The sequence below is a fragment of the Ambystoma mexicanum genome, chromosome 1p, assembly GCF_040938575.1.
Source record: "Ambystoma mexicanum isolate Mex_15411 chromosome 1p, UKY_AmexF1_1, whole genome shotgun sequence".
Classification (NCBI taxonomy): domain Eukaryota; kingdom Metazoa; phylum Chordata; class Amphibia; order Caudata; family Ambystomatidae; genus Ambystoma; species Ambystoma mexicanum.
Genome location: NC_090921.1, coordinates 172897081 through 172917871, shown reverse-complemented (window position 1 = coordinate 172917871; position 20791 = coordinate 172897081). Strand labels below are relative to the sequence as shown.

The 20791-nt window shown below is 48.5% G+C and overlaps 1 protein-coding gene across 1 annotated transcript in view; it reads left to right on the top strand.

The window, feature by feature from the left end:
- The window catches only part of ZNHIT1 (zinc finger HIT-type containing 1), a 63396-nt gene that overhangs the window by 35566 nt on the left and 7039 nt on the right, over positions 1–20791 (top strand). The window contains exons 2-4 of the mRNA XM_069646160.1: positions 673–840; positions 2947–3026; positions 13896–14065. Coding sequence (XP_069502261.1) covers positions 673–840; positions 2947–3026; positions 13896–14065 — 418 coding nt within the window. The remainder of the gene's footprint in view (positions 1–672; positions 841–2946; positions 3027–13895; positions 14066–20791) is intronic.

Genomic DNA, 20791 nt, shown 5'->3' with positions numbered 1-20791 from the left:
CTCCATTGTTTACCTTTTTGTTCCTGGACCTATAGGGTTATTTCAAGTTAAATAAATGGTATAGAAGAAATTAACCTCTTGCGCTAGACTGGTTTCCTAAGTGAGTGTTGCAACCCTCCCCAAGATCAAGGCGCTTCTGTATCGCCCCATAATTATACTTGTAGAGAGATATACATGATATAGGATGTTGGTTGTGCCTGCTTCATTGATCAACGTAATCCAAAATGTATTACATTTATTCTTGTTTAATATCACTTCATACGATCATCCTTATAACTAATCTTATTCTATGTTTATATTCATGCCAACAAATGTTTCAAGCTATACCCTCTTCCTCAGGGCATTAGTTGCGTTTTCTTAAGAACATTTATTTGTTTCTTTTATTATCCTATGATGCATCTTAAGTATCTCCTCAAGTATTGAGCTGGTCCATCCTATCTTCTCCTTCCAACCAACATTCTTTTTCATATGATCTTTAGTATCTTTTAATAAGCTGATAAGAGCTTTCATTCTTCCGAACTCTATGGGTCGTTAAGATGGGAGAGGACAGCTCAATCCTTGAAGAGATATAAAGAAATAAGGAAATATGTTCTAAGTGTGAGACTATGATGTGGTATTAAAGAAGACCTTATTTTAAGTGGTTTAAGGTTCTTCTGTTTTGTTTTCCCTCAGCGCGGTCTCAGGACCCGGCCCAGAGACGTGTTCTCGACTCTGCCACCCGTCAGCGGCGTGTGAACCGCCAGCTCGAAGCACTAGAGAAAGACAATTTCCAGGATGACCCGCATGCGAACCTACCACAGATGAAGCGCCTGCCCCAGTTTGACGATGACCCTGAAACAGGTGAGGTTTGGGACTTATACCGAGAGAGGACTAGATTGGGGCCTGATCCTACATGCTTGCATTTTTAGGGCAATCAACAACTGAAGAATCCATGTGTCTCTCAACACACCCTTTCCCTATGTTTGGACAACTCAGTCCGGGGACCAAATAGGTACTGAGTCAGAATTATTTTATAAACAACATACAAATGTATGAAGAAAAATCAGATTAATCAATACATTTTTAAAAACACATGAAAAAACTAACATTTTAAAACGTATATAGTACATTACACATCTCTAAAAACCTCACGAGCCCTAGTGCACAAAATGGTATACTTAAACACCATTCCTATACAAATCTAAAATCAATAGTGCAAAATCCAAACAATCCCTTAGATGTTTTGTCTACTTTGAAGACACCTGAACCTAATCGTGTAAAGGACACTTGGTATACCTTGACTACAAGGTAAGCCTGATGTGGGTGGATTCAAGTACCCCGTAGGTGCAGCAGCCGGCAGTTAGATTTCATGTTCTTACAGCTGCTTTCTCTCCATTCTCTCTTCTAGGTTTGGACTCTTTATCTCCATACTTCTAGGTTGTATCATTTGTTGCCTACACCCTTTAGGTGTAGGTATGGCTCCTTGTTTTGTAGTGTGTTAAGTGCAGTTGGTTCCCCCTGCAGAAGTTAACGGTATAACTCGTTCTTAACTATCAGATGAACGAAAAATGTTGGGTCTCGTTGCACTGCAAAATAGAACAGTGCTAGTAACAACATATTGAGTTGTTTTTTGTCCCTTGTTGTAGAAAAGGGGCAGTTGTGTCCATAAAGACCAGTCCTATAGGTCCAGTGATGTAATCCTGAGTAGAGGAGCCCCCGGTTCTGTTCACCACCGCTTTTTTTGCATTCAACTGCTGTACTGTATTGTTTGGATTTTGTACTATTGATTTCAGATTTGTTATAGAAGGGTGTTTTTTAATATACCATTCTGTGCACTAGGGCTCGTGAGGTTTTTAGAGATGTGTAGTATACTAGATATGTTTTATAATGTTAGTTTTTGTCATGTTTTTAAAATGTATTGATTTAATCTGATTTTTCTTAATAAATGTGTATGTTTATAAAATAATTCTGACTCGGTACTTATTTGGTCCACGGACTGAGTTGTCCAAACATAGGGTGAGGGTGTGTTGAGGGACACCTGGATTCTTTAGTGGACGATTTTCCGTTACCTTCTGTGGGGCCGAATCCCGGTGTCTTTAAATTGCTCCCCCAGTCTCTGTTTGTATTAGTTTGCCTTTTTAGGGCATCATCCAGACACATGAGGTTGTCTAATAGTCTTCTGCTGATTGTTCAGCCTCCTACTCTTGGCGCATGCAGAACTCCACATGACGACTCCTCGTCCCGTGCTCAAGGGCCAATTCCACTCCATGTTTTCCAAATATCACACAATTTCTTTTAAAATGCAGTCTAAATATGTTATTTATACAGTCAATGCCTATCCTGAAAACCTGGTGTGTTCGTTGCTCTTCCAGAATTGGAGACACATGTTCTCCTTCCAGCTTTCTCTCACTCTGTCTCCTATTTCTCTGATAGGCATTGAAGACACACTCTCACTCTGTCCCTCTAGTGTATAGCTGGTTAGATTCTTCAGCCTCTACATATACGACCATGCACAATTTCAACGGTCTTTGGACGATTTCCACTCTCTCCATATTACTTGACAATTAAGTCTTGGTATCGGGTAAAAAACGGAGGTAATTTAATGGAGTATCTGTTAGAAACTTGTCTCCCCTCAATCAGTTCAAGAAGTAAACGTATGACTTCTTGTTCCAAATTCTTGTTTTTGATCCGAGAGGCATGTGTTATTTATTGTACTAAGCTATTACTGCAATAAGCAACCCAAGGCTATATCTTGCCTGCTTTTTCAAATGTAAAAGTTGGTTATCTTGCGAAATAATTAGCCCCCTACTGCCAACCGTCAACCCCACCAAATACTAAGCCTACTCTGTGGAATCACACGGGAGCAGACAGTTTCCAACTCACAGCCCTGGACCGACACAGGGGTCCATATTCAGGGGACAATCTTTATGTTGAATATAATTTATTTTATTTTTCTTCAAAATTCAGGAAAAAAGAAGAAAAAAACCAGGGGCGACCATTTCAAGCTAAGGTTTAGGAAGAATTTTCAGGCCCTGCTTGAAGAGCAGGTAAGGCTTATGTTTTAAAGTGGAATGGCATGCCTGCAGGTGCTTATACCGTTTTCTAATTGATTGTACAGACAGTAAAATAAAATAGTAACTTGTAGAGTAGGCTGGTATATCAAGACGTTCCTGCATTCAGTGTCTGTTCATTGGCAATCGTTCATCTAGATCAGGGTAGTCAACATGCAGTTCTCCAGATGTTTTGGCTGACAACCCCCATAACACCTCACAATTGATTATATTGACTAGGGCCAATGAGGAGTTGTAGGCCAAAGCATTGGAGAGCCGCAGGTTGCCTGCCCGTGATCTAGATCAAGGGATTTAGCAAATGTATCTTTTCACAGCCTAAGTTGTAAAGGGTCCATCTTTTACCTCTGTCCCGGATACTATGCCCACAATCAGACGGCTGCCTGTACTAAGATATGGTTCTCCCAAGACTATTCCAATAATGTGTGCCTGGTTTAGGAGGAAATGTTTTAAGTCCACATGACCCAGCAAGCCATTTGATTGATTGGCTAGCGAACTGGTAACAGCTTTTTAATGCATGAAAGTCCCACAAAGTCTAATGTATGTTCTGTCTACATCCGTCACCCAGCGTGACGTGGTGCCTCTTTGGAGTTGTGTATTGGGACGATCCTTGAGATAGCGTCACTTCACCCCGGGGGTTGGGGGGGGGGGGAAGCCCCTAGTCTCCTTAGGGGTGGTAACATGCGGGAGGATCTCGTGGAAAGGGACTCCTCTCCTGGGGATAAGGACACAATTGGGAGACATAGCCCCTTTAACCCCAAGCCCGCCGGCTGATGTTAATGCAAAAATCTTCTACCCATAAGCTCACATATGAAACTGTTATTGTAAAATATCAAAACAAAAAGATAAAGGTGGGCACCACGTGGTTTCGCAGTTCTTTCGCTGGTATGTGTTATATCCTGCTAATTAGTGAACATTTTAGCCTGGTGCTACCAGTTACAAAAAGGTCCTATGGCATAGGGACCAATCCATAGAAAAAGAAAAAATAGGGAGAAACCACCCCATTTAAAACTGGTGCTCTCAGTTGGCCCAAAGAAATAGGGCCAACGTGTGCACATGAATATGAATGTACGGCCCTGATGAAGGTTTACATAACGAAATGCATTGGCAATTGTACAAGAAATTCAAGCCATTATGATTTTTTGCCTGGCCTCATTGAATAAGAAGTGGGAATATTCGATATATATTTGAATTAAGAGATGTGATTAAACATTTCTTTCATGAAAACTATCCAGATGAGTATTTTTTGAGAACATTGATTTTGAATTTATATGTACGCTCAGAATTAATTGAACTCTAATAGTGCAGCCCTATTTCTTTGGGCCAACTGAGAGCACCAGTTTGAAATGGGGTGGTTTCTCCCTATTATCTTTTTCTATGGATTGTAAAATATCAAACCATCCTGATGTCATGGGTTCTGGTATGCTGAGAGCTGTTGTATGTCCAGAAGGAGAACCTAGAGACTGGGGGGGGGGGTGCATCAAAGCCTCCAAGTTGAAAAAAGAAGAATTGGGACGCCAGAGAAGCATCTGGGGAACCTATGCAGTGAACCTGGAGTGATGGTGGGGCCAAGAACCCCGGATCCATAACATCCCCTTGCAGCAACACTGTCACGTGACTTTGTGTGCATAAGTCGTTCGATCTTTCAGGTCTTCTAATGCCTAGGCATCATTTTGCAACAGCGCTCCTCCCTAAGGGCATGTCAACTCCCTGTTTGCACTGGTACACATCTGTTTTTCATAACTCTTTCATGAAGCAGCCGGCACTATTCGGCTGCAATAACACTCGCACAGGCTGGATTGCCGGTGTAACAATTGCTGAGCGGAAAACTGCTCGGCTCCTTTTTAACACGGTCACTCACACGTGACCATACACACGTGACTCAGAATGCACCTCATGGTATCGTGTTGCGATCACAACATCCCATGCCAAGGGTAAAGACAAACAAATGATTAACATTTAAGATGGCATGTTTTATAACGATTACAGACCTGGCTCCGCCCTTGTGTCATTGGGAAGCCTTGTTCTACACATATTTGCATTGGTGGGTGACACACCTTTGGAGCATAGGTCTTAAAGCTTTATTAGTTCAATATTGGTTAGAAATGGGGATCGCCCCACTGGCCAGAAAAGCTGCACTGGGGATACCAGGGCTACATTGGCAGATGGTCACAGGCCAGTCCCTCTGGGTCAGCTTGCCCATGATGGAAATCGCTCCACTAACTAGCCTGGGGGTTCTGGGGGCCACATCGGCTGTTGTCTTGCCAGCACGTCTCTGGCCCATCTGCTGTAGGATGGTCCTTCAGCCGGTCTGGGTGGTCTTTGTCCCTTGCGGCAGACCCTAGAATGGGTCTCTCAGGCCCCTCTCTTCCCCATGGAGATAGAGGCAAGGGAGGACTCGCCTGGCGTCGCTCACCAGGCTAGGAAACGCTGAACGGCAGTGGGCAGAGCCATGCCCCGGTTCCCTTTTCCGGCGTGAGTTCTTCCTTCGTCCTGCCGTGGTGGCAGTACCTTCCTGTTGAGGTTCCCTCTACTTGAGTCGGCGCATAAAGCTACAGAGGCTGCGCAGTGCTCAGCTGTTCCCTCTTTTAGTTACCTTGCAATTCTGTTGGTACGGCGGTGGAAATGGCCAAGCAGTGGCCAGACTTCCACAGTCAGGAGTACTCCTACGTCCCATCCCCTTTCCTCCATACTTGTGGGACATCTATCCGTCCTGTGGACGGGACCGGAGCACTTTTTAAAAAGCATACACATTTTTTTCAAAAAATGTGTCCCTCCTCTCTTTCCTGCGCGGGGCCCGGCACGTGGCCGTAATCCTGCCCACCTTGGCTCCGCCCCGCACATCGCCCATCAGTCCTTTTCTCCGCTCGATCGGGGCCGGACGCACATGCATCCTCTGAAGATTTTCTTCCCTTTTTCCCTCTCTGGCTCTCGCTAGCGTTAGTTTACTAGTCTGCCTGTCTTTCAAATTAGACTTTCCAGGTTGTTCATCGTGTCACTTTCGCTTCGCGAGGGCGGATCCCCATCCTCTTTGTTTAGAGTGTTTGGGTCCGGAACACCGTTGGGACTCCTGTTTTTACTGTGACTCCCTTTCAGTCCGGGCACTTCAACGTCGGTTGGAGCGGTGGGAGGAGGTGTTCCGACGAACTCCTCCTTCGCATTTTCAGGCGTTCATCGACAAGAAGAAGAAACGCCCAGTAAGTTCTTTACTTTTCAGAGCACCCCGTCCGGGGGATACCTTTCCGGGTTCCTCTCGGTCTGGGAGGAGCGTTGATCGGTCTGTCACCGGGGTTCGCCCGGAGGTGCCCGTTGGGCCTAATAATTCTACCCGAATTTTCTCCGAGGGTCTCCGTAAGGGGCCTGTGAACACCGGAGTACGCTCCGAGGCCCCTCCTGTGAGGGCTGTTTGTAGACCCAGTTCTATTGAATCGTGGGGTACTGGAGCTCGTTCTGAGGCCTCTGTCGGCTTCTCTCAAAAACAAGACCGGGGTGCGCCCCGAGGCCTTGGCTGTGCTGGTTGTTACCGAACAGATGTTCGAGGCCCGTGCAGATAAGGCTGTTACCGGGCCTGGGTCCGAGGTCACTCGTTCAGAGGCTAAAGCTACCAACAGTTCTGAGAGGCCGGACAAGGCTTTGTCGGTGAAAGCGGTTGCTCACCGTTCCCGGTCTTGTGGGGATACCAGATCTGTTGAGGGGGCAAAGAAGCAAAAGAAAATGTCTCAAACATTCCAGGCCTCATAGTACCGGCTCTGCCGAGGTTCCTTATGTTAAGGCTAAGATTGAGACCCCCGATCCATCGACGGGGACCCCTGCCTCACTTCCTCACGTGCCGCAGTTCCCCTCAGATGAGGACAAAATGGCACCCGTTCCCGCCACGACTACGGCGGCCATTTTAGGTGCTACCCCTACAACTACGCCATCGGCCTCTGGTGTAGGGCGCAGTCCCTTGGGTGAACCTAAGGTCCCTTGTGTGCATCCTTACCGGCCGGTCTATGATTGGAATGCCCGGATGCCTCTTCCGCACAATGTTTAGTTGCCCGCGGGGGCAACGAAACATTGTGTGGATACGTCGGTGGAGGGGCCGGTGTGGCACCCTTCCCTGTTACGTCCCTAGATTTGTCCACCTCATGAGGGGCCTCCTCAGGTTCCGAAGCAATCTCCTGAGGACGCTTTTTTTTGGTACTTTTCAAGCGCTTATGTGCACAGACCCCAAGAGGGAATATTTCAAAGGGCTTTTCAAGGAGATATGTCCACCTGCGCCTCCGGCTCCACCCGTTCCTCCGGTGGTTCCGCCGGCGCCTCCCTTGCCTGTGGTGCTTCCCCCGGCTCTTCCGCCTGTGCCTCCATTGTCCCCAGTGGACAATGTAGTGCTTGACACGGCTCAGCAGGATCCTGACCTGTCAGATGACCCTCAAGGCGATCAGGACAACGAGGACCTTCCCCGCTCTATCGGAGCCTTTCATGACCGGGTCCTGGACATGATGAGTTTCTTAGATGTTCCGGTGCCCGAGGCACCCGCTCCGCAGGAGGGCGTACTTTCTGGGGCATTCACCCTATCTCCCTTGGAGCGTACCGGCCTGTTCCTGCAGAAGGATGTTCTGGCCGAGGTCCGAAGAGTCTGGGAAAAGCCACACTCGGAACTTTTTGTCAATAAGAAGATTGACGCAAGGTACAGGCTGCATTCTTCAGAAGAGGTGGCCCTGTCGTCTTGTTCGCCTCCCTCCTCCACAGTGGTGGCTGCGGCTACGTTGCAATCCAGACCTGCAGCATCCTCTTCCACGACGGCTACTCGGGTCTTGGGAAAGGAGGACAAGCTTCTGGACTCCCTAGGGAGGAGAATCTTTGTCAACTCAGCCTTGGAGCTCAGACAGGCCAACGCTGAGCTCCTCACCGGGATGGGCTCCTCAAACTCCGACAGACCTTTCCACATCTGCATGTTAGCTCCCGCCAATATCAACTCAGCCTTGCAGCTCAGACAGGCCAACGCTGAGTTGATATTGGCGGGAGCTAACCTGCGGATGTGGAAAGGTCTGTCGGAGTTTGAGGAGCACATCCCGGTCGAGAAGTTGGAAGACTTCAAAGGAGGCCTTTCCGATGCCAGGGTCTTGGCCCAGGATCTCCTGGAGGCTGCGGCTCACCACGTAGACACCTCGGCTCGGGGCCTGATGCTTGGGGTTGATACCTCACGGCAGGCGTGGCTGCATACCACTACATTTTCTAAGGAAGTGCAAGATAAGGTGTTGGACCTTCCATTCAATGGTTAGGAGCTTTTTCATTCTACTACTGATGTAGAGCTTACCAAGACCAAGGATAGCACTCAGACGGCTAAGTCATTGTCTGTTCTGGTCAAAGCTCCTTTCAAATCCCAGAGACCGTTGTCGCAAAGTCGACCCTCCTCTGGTTTTAGGGGCTTCCTCGACCGCAAATCACGCAGAGTGGATACTTCTGCGGGTAATAACCGCCGTAGACCACAACGCACACGCTTTTTCTCCCGCTCCTCAGCCACCTCATCAGGTTCAGGTGGCACCGCCACCGATAAACCTGCCAAATGAGGGTTTTCAGCGCTGGCACGAGACCCCGGTGGGAGGACGCATTGCGTCTCATTGGGAGGCGTGGCAGACCATCACAGAAGACAGATGGGTCTTGTCAGTCGCTCGAGCGGGCTTCCGCCTACCTTTACCTCCTACCCCACCCCTCAACCCTCCTTTTCAGCTGTCGGGCTCACCCTCCCTCAAGGCCGAAGTTCAGAAACTTCTGGACCTCAGAGCTGTGGAAACCGTTCCCCTTGGGGAGCGAGGGGAGGGCTTCTACTCCCGGCTGTTTACGGTGCCCAAACCCAACCAGGCTGGCCTGCGCACCATCCTAGACCTTTCAATCTTTTCCTATCCCAAGAGAAATTCAAGATGATCACGCCCAGCCAGATACGCTCCTCCTTACAGATGGGCGATTGGCTCAGCGTTGTGGATCTTCAGGACGCGTACATGCATATCCTGATTTGGAACCCACACAGGAGATGTCTGCGCATCTCTTTGGGAGAGGAACACTTACAGTTTCGAGTGCTTCCTTTTGGCCGCCAGGGTATTCATGTGTATCCGTATTTGGACGACTGGCTCTTACGCAGCCCTTGTCCGCTTGCAGCAGCGGGCGATCTCCAGTCTCTCCTTTAGCTCCTGTTCCATCTTGGGCTGTCAGTGAACTGGCGGAAATCTTCCATGACGGTCTCGCAGGACCTGATTTTCGCTGGAACACGATCGACTGCAGAGTGTACCTGACCGGGGACAGAATGGCGGATCTGTTAGCCACGTGTCAGATGTTTGCGCAGTCAGAGAGCATGTCGGCCTGGTGGTTCCATAGGCTTCTGGGCCTCATGGCCTCGTGCGTGCTGGCTCTTCCTCTTGCTCGTCTCAAGATGAGACGGACCCAGATGGCTCTTCGGAGTTCATGGCGTCAGGCAGTGGATCCGGATTCCATGCGGATAATGATTCCGGATTCCATGAGAGTGGACCTGGCTTGGTGGTCATCTCTCGGCAATCTGTCTGGGGGCGCGGGGTTTCAGGACCCGGTCCCCAGGGTGATGATCACAACGGACTCCTCCCTTCTAGGGTGGGGTGCGACGCTAGATCTTCTTCAGGTTTCGGACCTCTGGGCGCCTCAAGACAAGCTCCTGCACATAAATCATTTGGAGCTTCTGGCGATCTTCCTAGCGCTCAGGGCGTTCAGACCGCTCATCGTCAACAAGGTGGTCCGCATAAGAACGGACAATGTGGTGTCAATGTATTACATAAACAAACAAGGGGGAACAAAGTCTCCCCACCCCCCCGTGGACCTGTCCATCCAGATTTGCGAGTGGGCTGTGCTTCATGGTGTCTGGCTGCTTGCAGTACACATCCCGGGCCAGCTGAATGTCACAGCGGATGCCCTCAGCCGGCGGACAGTGGTCAGCTACGAGTGGGAATTGAAGGCGGAGGTCCTCTCATGGATTTTCTCGCTCTGGGGCACACCAGAGGTGGACCTCTTCGCTACGGCGGCAAACAAGAAGCTTCCTCAGTATGCCTCCAGAGGGGGGGCTGGGAGCCTCCTCTCTGGGGGATGCTTTCGAGATTCCATGGCACAACATGAGAGCTTACGCCTTCCCGCCTCTGCCTCTAGTTCACCGTGCAATTTGGAAGTTGAAGAACTCTGCAAACTGTTCCCTTCTACTCATATCCCCGTGGTGGCCGGCCACGTTTTGGTTCTCAGAACTTCAACACCTGTCGGTGTATCCGCCGATCAGGTTAGCAGTAACTCCCGATCTTCACCTAGGGGAACAACAGATGTGGCACCCCTCCCCACAATCGCTCAGCTTGGTGGCATGGTGCCTGAGTTCAAGTCTTTAGAGCATCTGAGTTTGTCTGCGGATAACATGCGCATTATCCAGGCAGCCAGGAAACCCTCGACCAGCTCTCAATACAAGAGTAAATGGCTCAGGTTCTGTCATTGGTGTTTGGAGAAGTTGGATCCGAGGGTGGCCACGATTGGCACGGTGTTGTCCTTCGTGTCCTCCCTAGCAGAGTCAGGGGTTCATGTCCTGTCATGCAGCACTTATCTCTCAGCGGTTTCCGCTTACCTTTCTACAGACCTGTGTTCTTATTCTCTAACCCACTGGTGAAGAGGCATTTTGCTGGCTTGACATGCCTCTACCCTCCGGTTCGTAATCCGCACCCACCATGGGACCTAAATGTAGTCCTGACGGCGCTGTGCCATAAACCCTTTGAACCAATGGCTACGATGGACCTCAAGTACTTGTCTTGGAAAGTGTCCTTTCTGGTCGCCGTTACATCAGCAAGGAAAGTGAGTGAGCTCCAGTCATTGTTGGTGGAGCATCCTTTCTTGGTCTTTCACAAGGACAAGGTAGTCCTTCGGACAAACCCGGCATTTCTACCGAAGGTGGTGGCCGAATTCCATCTGAATCAGTCGATCTCCCTTCCGGTCTTTTTTCCGAACCCTGCCTCCGAGGCGGAAAGGGTTTTACACTGTCTTGATGTCAGAAGAGCTCTTAAGTTCTACCTGGACAGGACTTCCGAGCTTAGGAGTTCTTCTCAACTTTTTGTGACCTTCGGTAACCCTCAGGGCAAGCCGGCGTCTAAGGCAACTATTTCTAGGTGGATTGCCGCCTGCATCACCATCTTTCACCATCCAAGGGCTGAAACCTCCTAAGGGTATCCATGCACACCTGGTGCGGGGCAAGGCAGCCGCGGTTGCTTTTCAGAAATATGTCCCCTGGGAGTCCATCGCTAGGGCAGCTACTTGTGCCTCCCCATCTGCTTTCTGTGAACATTACTGTATCGACATGAGCTCAAGAGCTGACGCTCAGTTTGGTCAGGCTGTACTGAAGAACCTGTTTCAGTAAGGGGTATTTCCACCCACCCGTAGTTCCTGTAAGGAGTGCTTGGGAATCTCCCACAAGTATGGAGGAAAGGGGACGGGATGTAGGAGTATTACCAGGTTACTCACCGTAGTGACCACCTTACTCCTAGTCCATAGTCCTCTTTCCTCCATACGCCCGCCCGCCGTCCCCTCTAATAAGGTTCCTCTGTTATTGCTAATGGGTCTTTGACCTGGCGATAGAAAAGGACTGATGGGTGATGCGCGGGGCGGAGCCAAGGTGGGCGGGATTACGGCCGCGTGCCGGGCCTCGCGCAGGAAAGAGAGGAGGGATACATTTTTGAAAAAAATGTGGATGCTTTTTACAAAGTGCTCCGGTCCCGTCCACAGGACGGAGAGATGTCCCACAAGTATGGAGGAAAGGGGACTATGGACTAGGAGTAAGGTGGTCACTACGGTGAGTAACCTGGTAATTCTTTCTGGCTTGCCTTTTGCCTGGCTGCACAAGCACCTCTCTTTGGGGTGCTTGTGCGCCGACTTGGCTGAGGCACAACGCAGAATGTATTGGCAGCAGCTGATAAGGGTGGGGTCACAGGAACACAGAGTCCACCTCCAGGTTTGCATAAAGAGGTCTGGGAGTCCATCTACTGGCACGAACATGCCCCATTGACCTCTTCTTGGGTGGATTGCCCCCGTGAGAGTCTCAACCATGCTTTAGCTCACTGTGTTCACCTCCAGGTGTTGCCCTCCACATCGTCCAAAAGTGTAGTTTAAACTGGACCGATTTCAGAATAGTTCTAAAGTTGGGTTTCACATTTGCATTTCTTAGTCACTGTACAATCCTTGCCAGTATTGAGGCTCTGGGGATGTTTCCCTGCATCCCTTCTCTTGCCTCCGTCAATCCTTGTTTGTCTTTTTCAACTTCTTCTAATCCCTCTTCATACTTTTTCCTTTGACACTGCCCTTGTCTAGTTTCCATTGCTTCCTCTTTTTCTTTTCATTCTTCCCAGATTCCTCCCTTCCTCCTCTCGTCTGCCTTTCTCTTTCCTTTACCTACTCTCCAACACCCTTTCATCCACAGTTCTTCTTCACTGCTGCACCACACCATCTCTACTTCTCCTCCATGCACTCTCCTCTCCATCAGTTCCTCTCTACACTCTGTCGTCCACGTCTCGCTCCCTTCCTTTCTCCACCTCCTCTCTGTTCTCTCGCCTCCTCTGCATGCTGTCCTCCTCTCTGTACTCTCTTCTGTCCTTCACTTCCTTGACACTCAACTATGTTCTAATCTGCACCTGCACCACACTCTTTTCTACTGTGCTCCACTTCCATTTCATATCCACGTAGGTTTTGGCTCAAGTTGTACTTTTTATTTGTATTAAAGTACGGACCGAGGTCGAGAAGAGCAGAGTGCAGTACAGAGTGTGGTTAGCCGGCATTTGGGCTGCCATCTTTTAACAGCGCAGTACTGTGAGGTTTGTTTGTTCGTTGGTATGTCCATCCATTGGAATTAGTTCTTGGTCAGGTGTTGTTGAAAGAGCCATGTTTTGAGAGATTTCTGAAATTGGAGAATTGTGGGGTTATTCTGAGCCGGCCACTAGGATAGAGTTTCATAGGGTGGGTATTTGATTTACCAGTGTGTGGTTGGCTGTGTCCATTGGGCAGTGTAGGTGAAAGCTACACATCCTTCAGCTGCCACATTTTGGCTAGCAGACCACCATGGTTGCGCCAGCCTTGTTACAGAACATTTTATACCATCTTTGATTCACTTTGCTGGTGGATTGAGCTCCGACAAGCCTCTATGGGGCCCGCTGGCTCTTCTGCTCTGAATCTCTGCAAGGTATTTTCTTTGTCCTCGTGATGCCATTCTCCGGTCCCTGGGGCAAGTGTTTGAGCGCACAATCCTAATTAAGCACCAGTGCAACCTGGTGCAGTGTTTCTTTCAAGACAAGCTTGCTGATAGGATGCCTTGCCCAGTCGTTCTGTACTCCTCCATGCCAGACCTATAGGGCTGCCACTAGTGGAGACCTCTATCCACTTCTTTAGCTAGCCTTTCCTCTGTTATCTCTGCCCCTTGATAGGTGCGGCGTTGTGCAGTAGGCCCTGCCGTGGAAGATGCTTGGAGATAGTTGGACAAAGGTAAGCTGGGTCCTGATTAATGACTACAGAGGGCAGCCTGCCTGACAAAACTGTTAATGCCGCGAAACTGACTGTTGGCTCTAGCCTGGGTCAGCTTGGATTCCGACCCCTGAGGACTTCCAGTGGCAAGCGGGGGCAATCTGATGTTCAAGGTGTATGTTTGGAGGCTGAACATTGGCGCTGCGTTTGGGAACCTTCCGCCTTTGAGAGTGGTTACATGTATTCATGTGTGTAGTGCTCCTATGAATCTGTTATGTATGTTAAACACATGGACTATGTGCAGCAATTCACTCTGTGTGCACATCCTTAACGCAAGCAGTAAATGAACACTTTTTTCTTTCTTGGCAGAACCTGAGCACGACAGAGGGACCCAACTACCTGACTGCCTGTGCGCCACAGTCCAGGTTCCCCCAACGCCATTTCTGCACTGTTTGCGGCTTCCCCTCGTCTTATACCTGCGTGTCTTGTGGCTCCCGATACTGCTGTGTCAAGTGCCTCGGGACGCACCATGAAACCAGGTGAGGCTGTACCTGAATTCCTGGATGCCAGGCACTCACTTCAATATTGTGAGAGTTCTGAACTACATCTGCAAGTACCTTGAAACTTCTAAAAAAATTGTCAACTTTGTTAAATGTATCGTTTTGTTTGCTGTTTTGGGGTGGTTTGCTTTGACTTTTCTTTTTCTCATGGGTATTTTTAAAGTCAGACTATTTAACACCACTATGCTAAAATGGGCAGAAAGCTGTAGATTTACTGTCCGCTCAAAGCTGGAGTTAAATCTCCAGCTTTCCGCCCACCTCGGGATTGGGCCGAGCGGTAATGGCGTTAACAACGCATTGTTGTTGCTCCGCCCAACCCCTAATGAGGCCCACAGTCTGGCGTAGGGACCGGGTTATAGGGACCGGGTTAAGGAAGAGTGCATTGCGAGTCCTCTCCCTCGGCACAGTGGCCAGTACCCACCACTGCTAAAACCGAGATTTAGGAAGAGTGCATCAGGAGTTCTCTCCCTTGGTGCAGTGGTCAAGGTTACACCACTGCTGAAGCAGAGACTGAGGAAGAATGCATTGCGAGTTATCTCCCTCATTGCAGTGGACAAGCCAATACCACTGCTCCACTAGAGGGCATTGGTTTGTCATCTCCCTTGTCGCAATGGCTCAACAACTTGAAAAGATATTCATCATCCAGACCTCAAGAGAAGCCAAGTAACGCTTGGAGCTTTTCTACTTCCTTGAAGGAGTTGAAGGGAGTGATGCAAGCTTTCTGTGCTAAAAGATAGCTGTCGAGAACTTTAATAAAAGAAACTGGGAGGGAGTCATTTCCATGGCCTGTTTTGAAGGGGCTTTGAAAGAATGATTATCACGATAAAACTGAAACCAGACACCAGAGAAGGGAGTCATTCTTCTGGTGAAGGAACCTGACTTTGATTAAAACTCATGTTTTCTAGGGTTAGGTTAGAAGGTTATTGGATGGGGAACGGGAAGAGCATTGCTTTTGATGGACTTTCTAACAAATCCATACGTTTCATTAGGTTGAGACAGTGAATCCCCTTTAGAAATAGGCATAGTGTTCTGATCTTGGTGATCCGCCTTGATGGTCGTGCAGCTATAAACTACCTCCGTCCCCAAGTACCGCTCGAGCAGGTAAAGTATACTGCCCTAGCAATCTTTGAGGCCACAGGTGATGAGTGGCGTCGTCAGTCAGATACCGGGAACACCGGAAGGACCCCTGAGTGCTGTAAGGCAAAGGTTAGGATCAGGTATACTTTGAACAATAATGGCAGTGCAAGCAAACAAGGAAAAACGACAAAGCTTACCCTGGGGATGATAGGACAGGTGGGAAACCTGAATAGACAACGAGGGAAGACCAACAGCAGGCTGGGATGTACTGCAGTTCCTCCAACTCACACCGGTAGCCAGAGCGTGACCAGATAGCAAGTCCATCCAAGGTCCAGGTGGTGAACCCCAAATGACTCAGGAGACAAAACGTGATAGACAGGAATTGTGTGGTTAGAAGTTCGCCAAGACAAAAGGGTAATCCAGAGCAATTCCAGGGCCAGAAAGGGGGGGGGTCAAGAGTTCCAAGGGTCCAGAAGATACGTCGAATCCAAAGGGAAATCCAAGGCAAGTCCAAGTAATGTTCCGTGGTCGAGTTCCAAACTGTAGCAAGAAGAAAGAGGGTACTGCCGAACAGGTCTCTGGTAGAAACAGCTGTGAAGCACTGAGTGTTTCCTCTCAGCTCTTTTTGAAGGAAAGTTAGATCACGTGACAGGGCACATGACCGCACAGGAGCGTCACGTGAGGTCGGACGCCATCAGTGATTGGTGTTTGTCCAATATGGACGCCGGCGTCGGCTACAGATGATCTCGTGACTAGTCACGTGATCGTCTGAGCGAGACGCGATCGGGTTCCCCCGTGCGCGGGAGCTGGAGCCGAAGACACCGGAGCCGTCCGGCATGGATGAGACGCCAGGGCAAGCGCCAACACGGAAATGGGCGGAAAGAGGTGGTTCTGCCCCCTCGGACATCCCGCCTGCCGTGTCTTTCCCGTTGGTGTGGGTGGTGGGTACGGGAACGGATGGTGCCGGGTAAGTGTCGGGAGGAGGGCAAGATCGAGGACGTGACAGATAGATTTTTCATTTAATAGAATGTCTATAACCCAAAACTTGATCCCTCCTTGTCAGTTTCCTTCTTTGACGTCGTCACACTGCCAACTGGTCAATTCACCCCACCAATCATGGGGAAGAATACAAGGGGGTGTGGCAGGCAAGCGGGCTGGCTCTAAGTAACGCCAAACACTTGCCCAGACACACAGGATGAAATTTGGGATGCCTGTGGACCTTAAACCAGCCCAACCTGGCTTTAACCACTCTAGCGGGTGCAGGGCTGGGTTAAGAATGACACCATGTCAGCACAACAGCCATTTTAGGCCTATTGTATGGTCGCCATGATGAAACTGCCCAGCGTAAAGGCAGAGTTAGGACTTAGATGATATGTACTAATGCTCAAGTAATTGCCTGCAGACTTCTTTAGTTACTAATGAAGTAAAAATGGCCACAACCACAAGTGATGCCAAATCTCAACGTGGGTACCACAAACCCCACAACATAGTACGCTTTCAGGGCGAATCCACATGGGACCAGGGTTAGGTGCTTAAAAAGCTCCTCAGCTCTGGTAACCCTATTGGGCCCTATGGTAGCATGTCACAAAATGGGTTAGTCGCAGGGCGAGTTCAGTAGAAGGCTCTCTGCACAGAAAAATAAAGTCAAGAAACCAAGAAAGCCTGAAAATAAGGGGATACCAAATCGGGGTCAGCAGAACCACCCACATTGGGAATCTGCCATAACAAACAGGAATGCTTTGGAATTGGCCCCACAAGCATACCCTCAACCCAACCCATGCCCTTCTCTCCAGTCACTTCTGACTCAAAGCCAGGGGACTTCTGTATGGAAATGTGAGCCTGAATGCCCCACTCTGTCAATCTGGCGCATTGCTCTGTCTGCTTTCATTTTCCCCTCACTGGTTTACCACCTTTTTCCCCTGGTGAGTCTTAATCTAAGGACTCCTTATAGATAGAAATGCCCGAGGTGCACCAGAGGGACCCTCAGCCCTAAGGTAGAACTGCTACCCTTTTTGTGCTGGCTGTTGTGGCTCCAGATCTGTTATATCCTGGGAGTGCATGCAACGCTGACACCCTACCGTCCAGTACAATCTTGTGCAGAATACGGCAGTTAGGCTATTTGTTGTTTTTTGTGGACGTGGCCATATACTGTCATTATTCTGCCGGCCTTCAGGGCAGCATCAGTGACCATTGCCAGATGACACCAGTTTGTGGGGTCTGTATTCTGACCTGAATCTCCAGATTCAGCTTGCTCAGGAAGAAGCCTTCAATGTTTTAAACATGGTGACCCCCCCCACTGATTGGACAGCTGTCAAAGTTTGAATGAATGCAATCCTCTGATTGGGATCTGGGTTGCTTCCTCCTCCCCCTTTGCAACATCTTACCCAGCACCAATTCTCCAGACGTAGTAAAACGGCTCCAGTTACCTGTAGATGGGACCTTTGGAAGATCTGCTTCTGCCTGCAGCCTACCCAGATCCACCCTGGCATCTTGCCTAGAGGCTGTTGTACCAGAAGTCAGTCTAATCTCAGCGGGACAGTGCTTACCTCACTTGATTCTGCAGGAGTTGCTGATTGAAATCTCAACCCCTCGGATTTGAAAGCAAGGCTTTCTCAAGGACAGAGCACTGGAACTGGGATGCGCCAGCAACTGTTTGTGACCTGCAGCTGCTAATTGTATCACATGCGCAACCACCCAGAGTGCTTGCACTCTGAGAAGTGCCCCTTTGCCTGAGCATTGCTCATGAAGCACTTCGATGTCCTTTCCTCATTGGAAGAGTTCCTTCTTCGGACTGGAACAGTGTGCACCATACGCCAGCCTTCCTATGATGTTTGCAGCGGCTGCTCCTGATGGCTAAAGATCTCTGTGCATCTGTACACAGAAACGACTGATCTTTTGGAAGATTTTGAACTGCTCTACTACACCCTCTGCCCTGGCGCTGAGAAGTTGACTTCTCTGGTCACAAATGACCCAAAGATCACCGACTGCGAGGTACCAGATTGCCAGAAATGCAGGGGTGTTGCTAGGTCTGAAAAAGACCCGGGTCTATGCTAATATTGGAACTGTCAGGACTGGGGGCTAGCTAGCCTTTTGGTTGCAGCTCCCGAGATTCTATCCGGAGCTACAACCAAAAGACCAGGGGCTAGCCTTCTTAGCCCCCCTAGCAACGCCTCTGCGGAAATGTATCCTGCTCAGCTGATCTGATTTCAGTCCATCTGCCATGATTTATTCCAAGGGAGATCCTGCACTGTGGTTGAGAAGGGACTAGCATGGCTGTTTCTTCTTCCCCAGGTATCTATTGAGAATAGTGACTGCCGTGCACTTGGGACCTTTAGCTGACCCGCCCCATGGTTTATCATGTGCCGAACTGTTAGGAACACAGCAATGACTTTCTTTGTATCTTCTTTTTAGTTCACTATGTGAATATCTACCTCCAATGTAAATATTCCTTTATTCACAGTATAAATATAACATGTATTCATGCCACCCTACTCCCGTGAGTGCTTTGCCTTGTATGTCGGAACGCTGTAAGATGAGGTGACCAAAAGGAAGCCTTGTCCTAGCTCGATCACTTGTAAACTACTGTTGTCAAGGAGCACACTTCTGGGTAGATTATCAACTCGATATTTTAAAGAGTGGTAGGGTGCGGGGGAATAAAAATCTCTTAATTCTCACAGATCTGAAAATGCAATGGAGGCAGACACATTGATGTAAAGAATAGCTCCTGATGAAGGGACGATATTTCCCGAAACACGTTGAGCACAAGAGTTCATGGATTACCAATTAGTGACTTTTGTTAAAAACGAAATCTTTGTAAAAAAAGTTTTTGTTGGTTAAGTAACATTGTACAGCACACTGTATTGCTAAGTAAGCACATTGATATATACATAAAAATATACTTTGTTTATAAGAGCCAATGAATGAGAATTCTTTCCACAGACTATTCATCGAACTACGAATTATTAACTGAAAACAACGAAAGAATGAAAATATTGTTTAGATTACAATACAATTTGGTGTGCAGGGGAAAGACTCTGGTGGCTAGTAGGTCCTCCAACATTATATCGGACACCAGGATGAAGACCCAGCAAAATTGAAGCATTTGTTTACCCAGAGCACAGAAAGTACTTGTTGGGGAGGTCGGATTAGTGGGCCATCTATAGTATAGTTGGAAGTTTTTTCAAAGGTCTACAAAATCAAAATATATATGTGAAAGTCCATTTGAGCCAAAGCATACATTCCACAACGCCACCTAGTAGCCATTGCTGGAAGTTCTCCTCCAGTTCTGAGCCACCACATCAAGGCATTGTGGGTATGCAAAGGAGCTTAAATGCAAACCTTTTTCTCCAGGAAATGGCCTTTGTCTAAGAAGGCAGTGCTACTGGCCAAATGCTCCACCACAAGGCTGTCGGGACTATAGTGCACTGATGACCCCTAATAAGGGTGAAACCAGGTATGTAGTGTCCTGGCAGCCTTGCAAAATGTCTGTCTTGGGTGGACGACCTTCTCTTGCTTGTACAGTAGATGGTTGCCATCTCTCCTTCTCTTGCTGTAAAAAATGGTCGGACGTCTGCAATGGAGATGAAAGCTTGTATGTTCACTGTTCGCTCAGGGATGCAACAGGAATGCCTTTGTATGGAGGTTGAGTATTAATCGTAGTATTTAACTTCTGACTAGCAACAAAGATATTGGTGACATGAATGTCTGCTGTCATGGGAACGCTCATCTGTGAATCTCCTTCCAGTCCCGGGTGTAGGCTGCAACGCATATGCCCTGACCCATGACGTCATTCCTGTTTGATGGTTCCTTTCCACACATCTCGGGGGAAATTATCTGGGACCTTTCAGCGGACGAGGTGAAACTTCTATTCCCTAACCTTTCATGCCCGTAATCTCAAAGCAAGTAAGCCTCTTGAGTTTGGGAAAAACAAAGCGCCTTAAAATCCAGCGACCCAACAGGGAGATTCTTAAAGCATCAAATGTATAGATATGAGCGATTTATTTTTTCTTTTTTATTAGTTGCTTGTTTTAAACTTTTTTAAAACTTTTTTTGTACACATTTTTATTTGAATACAAACATGTTATTAACAATGTCATAAACATTTCTGTACAGTTAAGAGAATCCTTAGTCAGTGGCAGGATAGGATCAAAGGCTTCAAGAAGTATGCTGCAAGCATGGTTGGTAAGATTCAAATGCAGTGTTTGTAAATCACTCCCCTGGTGGCTCTTATGCTTGTAAAAGCCCCCGCCCCCAACTTCAATCTGCTCCCAAAAAGCTTCATGGGCTATTCCACCGGTCACAGAGTGGGTGGGCTCCAAACATGGGCATTGCCATTTGCACCTGTTGCGGGCTGTGCCCCCCCCCCCCCCGTCCCTGCCTGTGAGGCACGCCTGCTGGGAGCAAAGTGCTCCGATTCAGGTCTGCATTTGAGGTTTTCAAGAATCGAAGTTCTCCTTTCAATGCCCCCCACACAGACATTTGACTTCACCCAACTTCGATCGACGATGAAAAGACGGTTTGGATAGAATGCGTTTTTCTCCCTGAAAACATGGCATTGCACCACTTTTTACACAAAAAAGGAGAACGCTCTTGAGCTTTGACCTCCTGTATTAAGAGGAGGGAAACGAT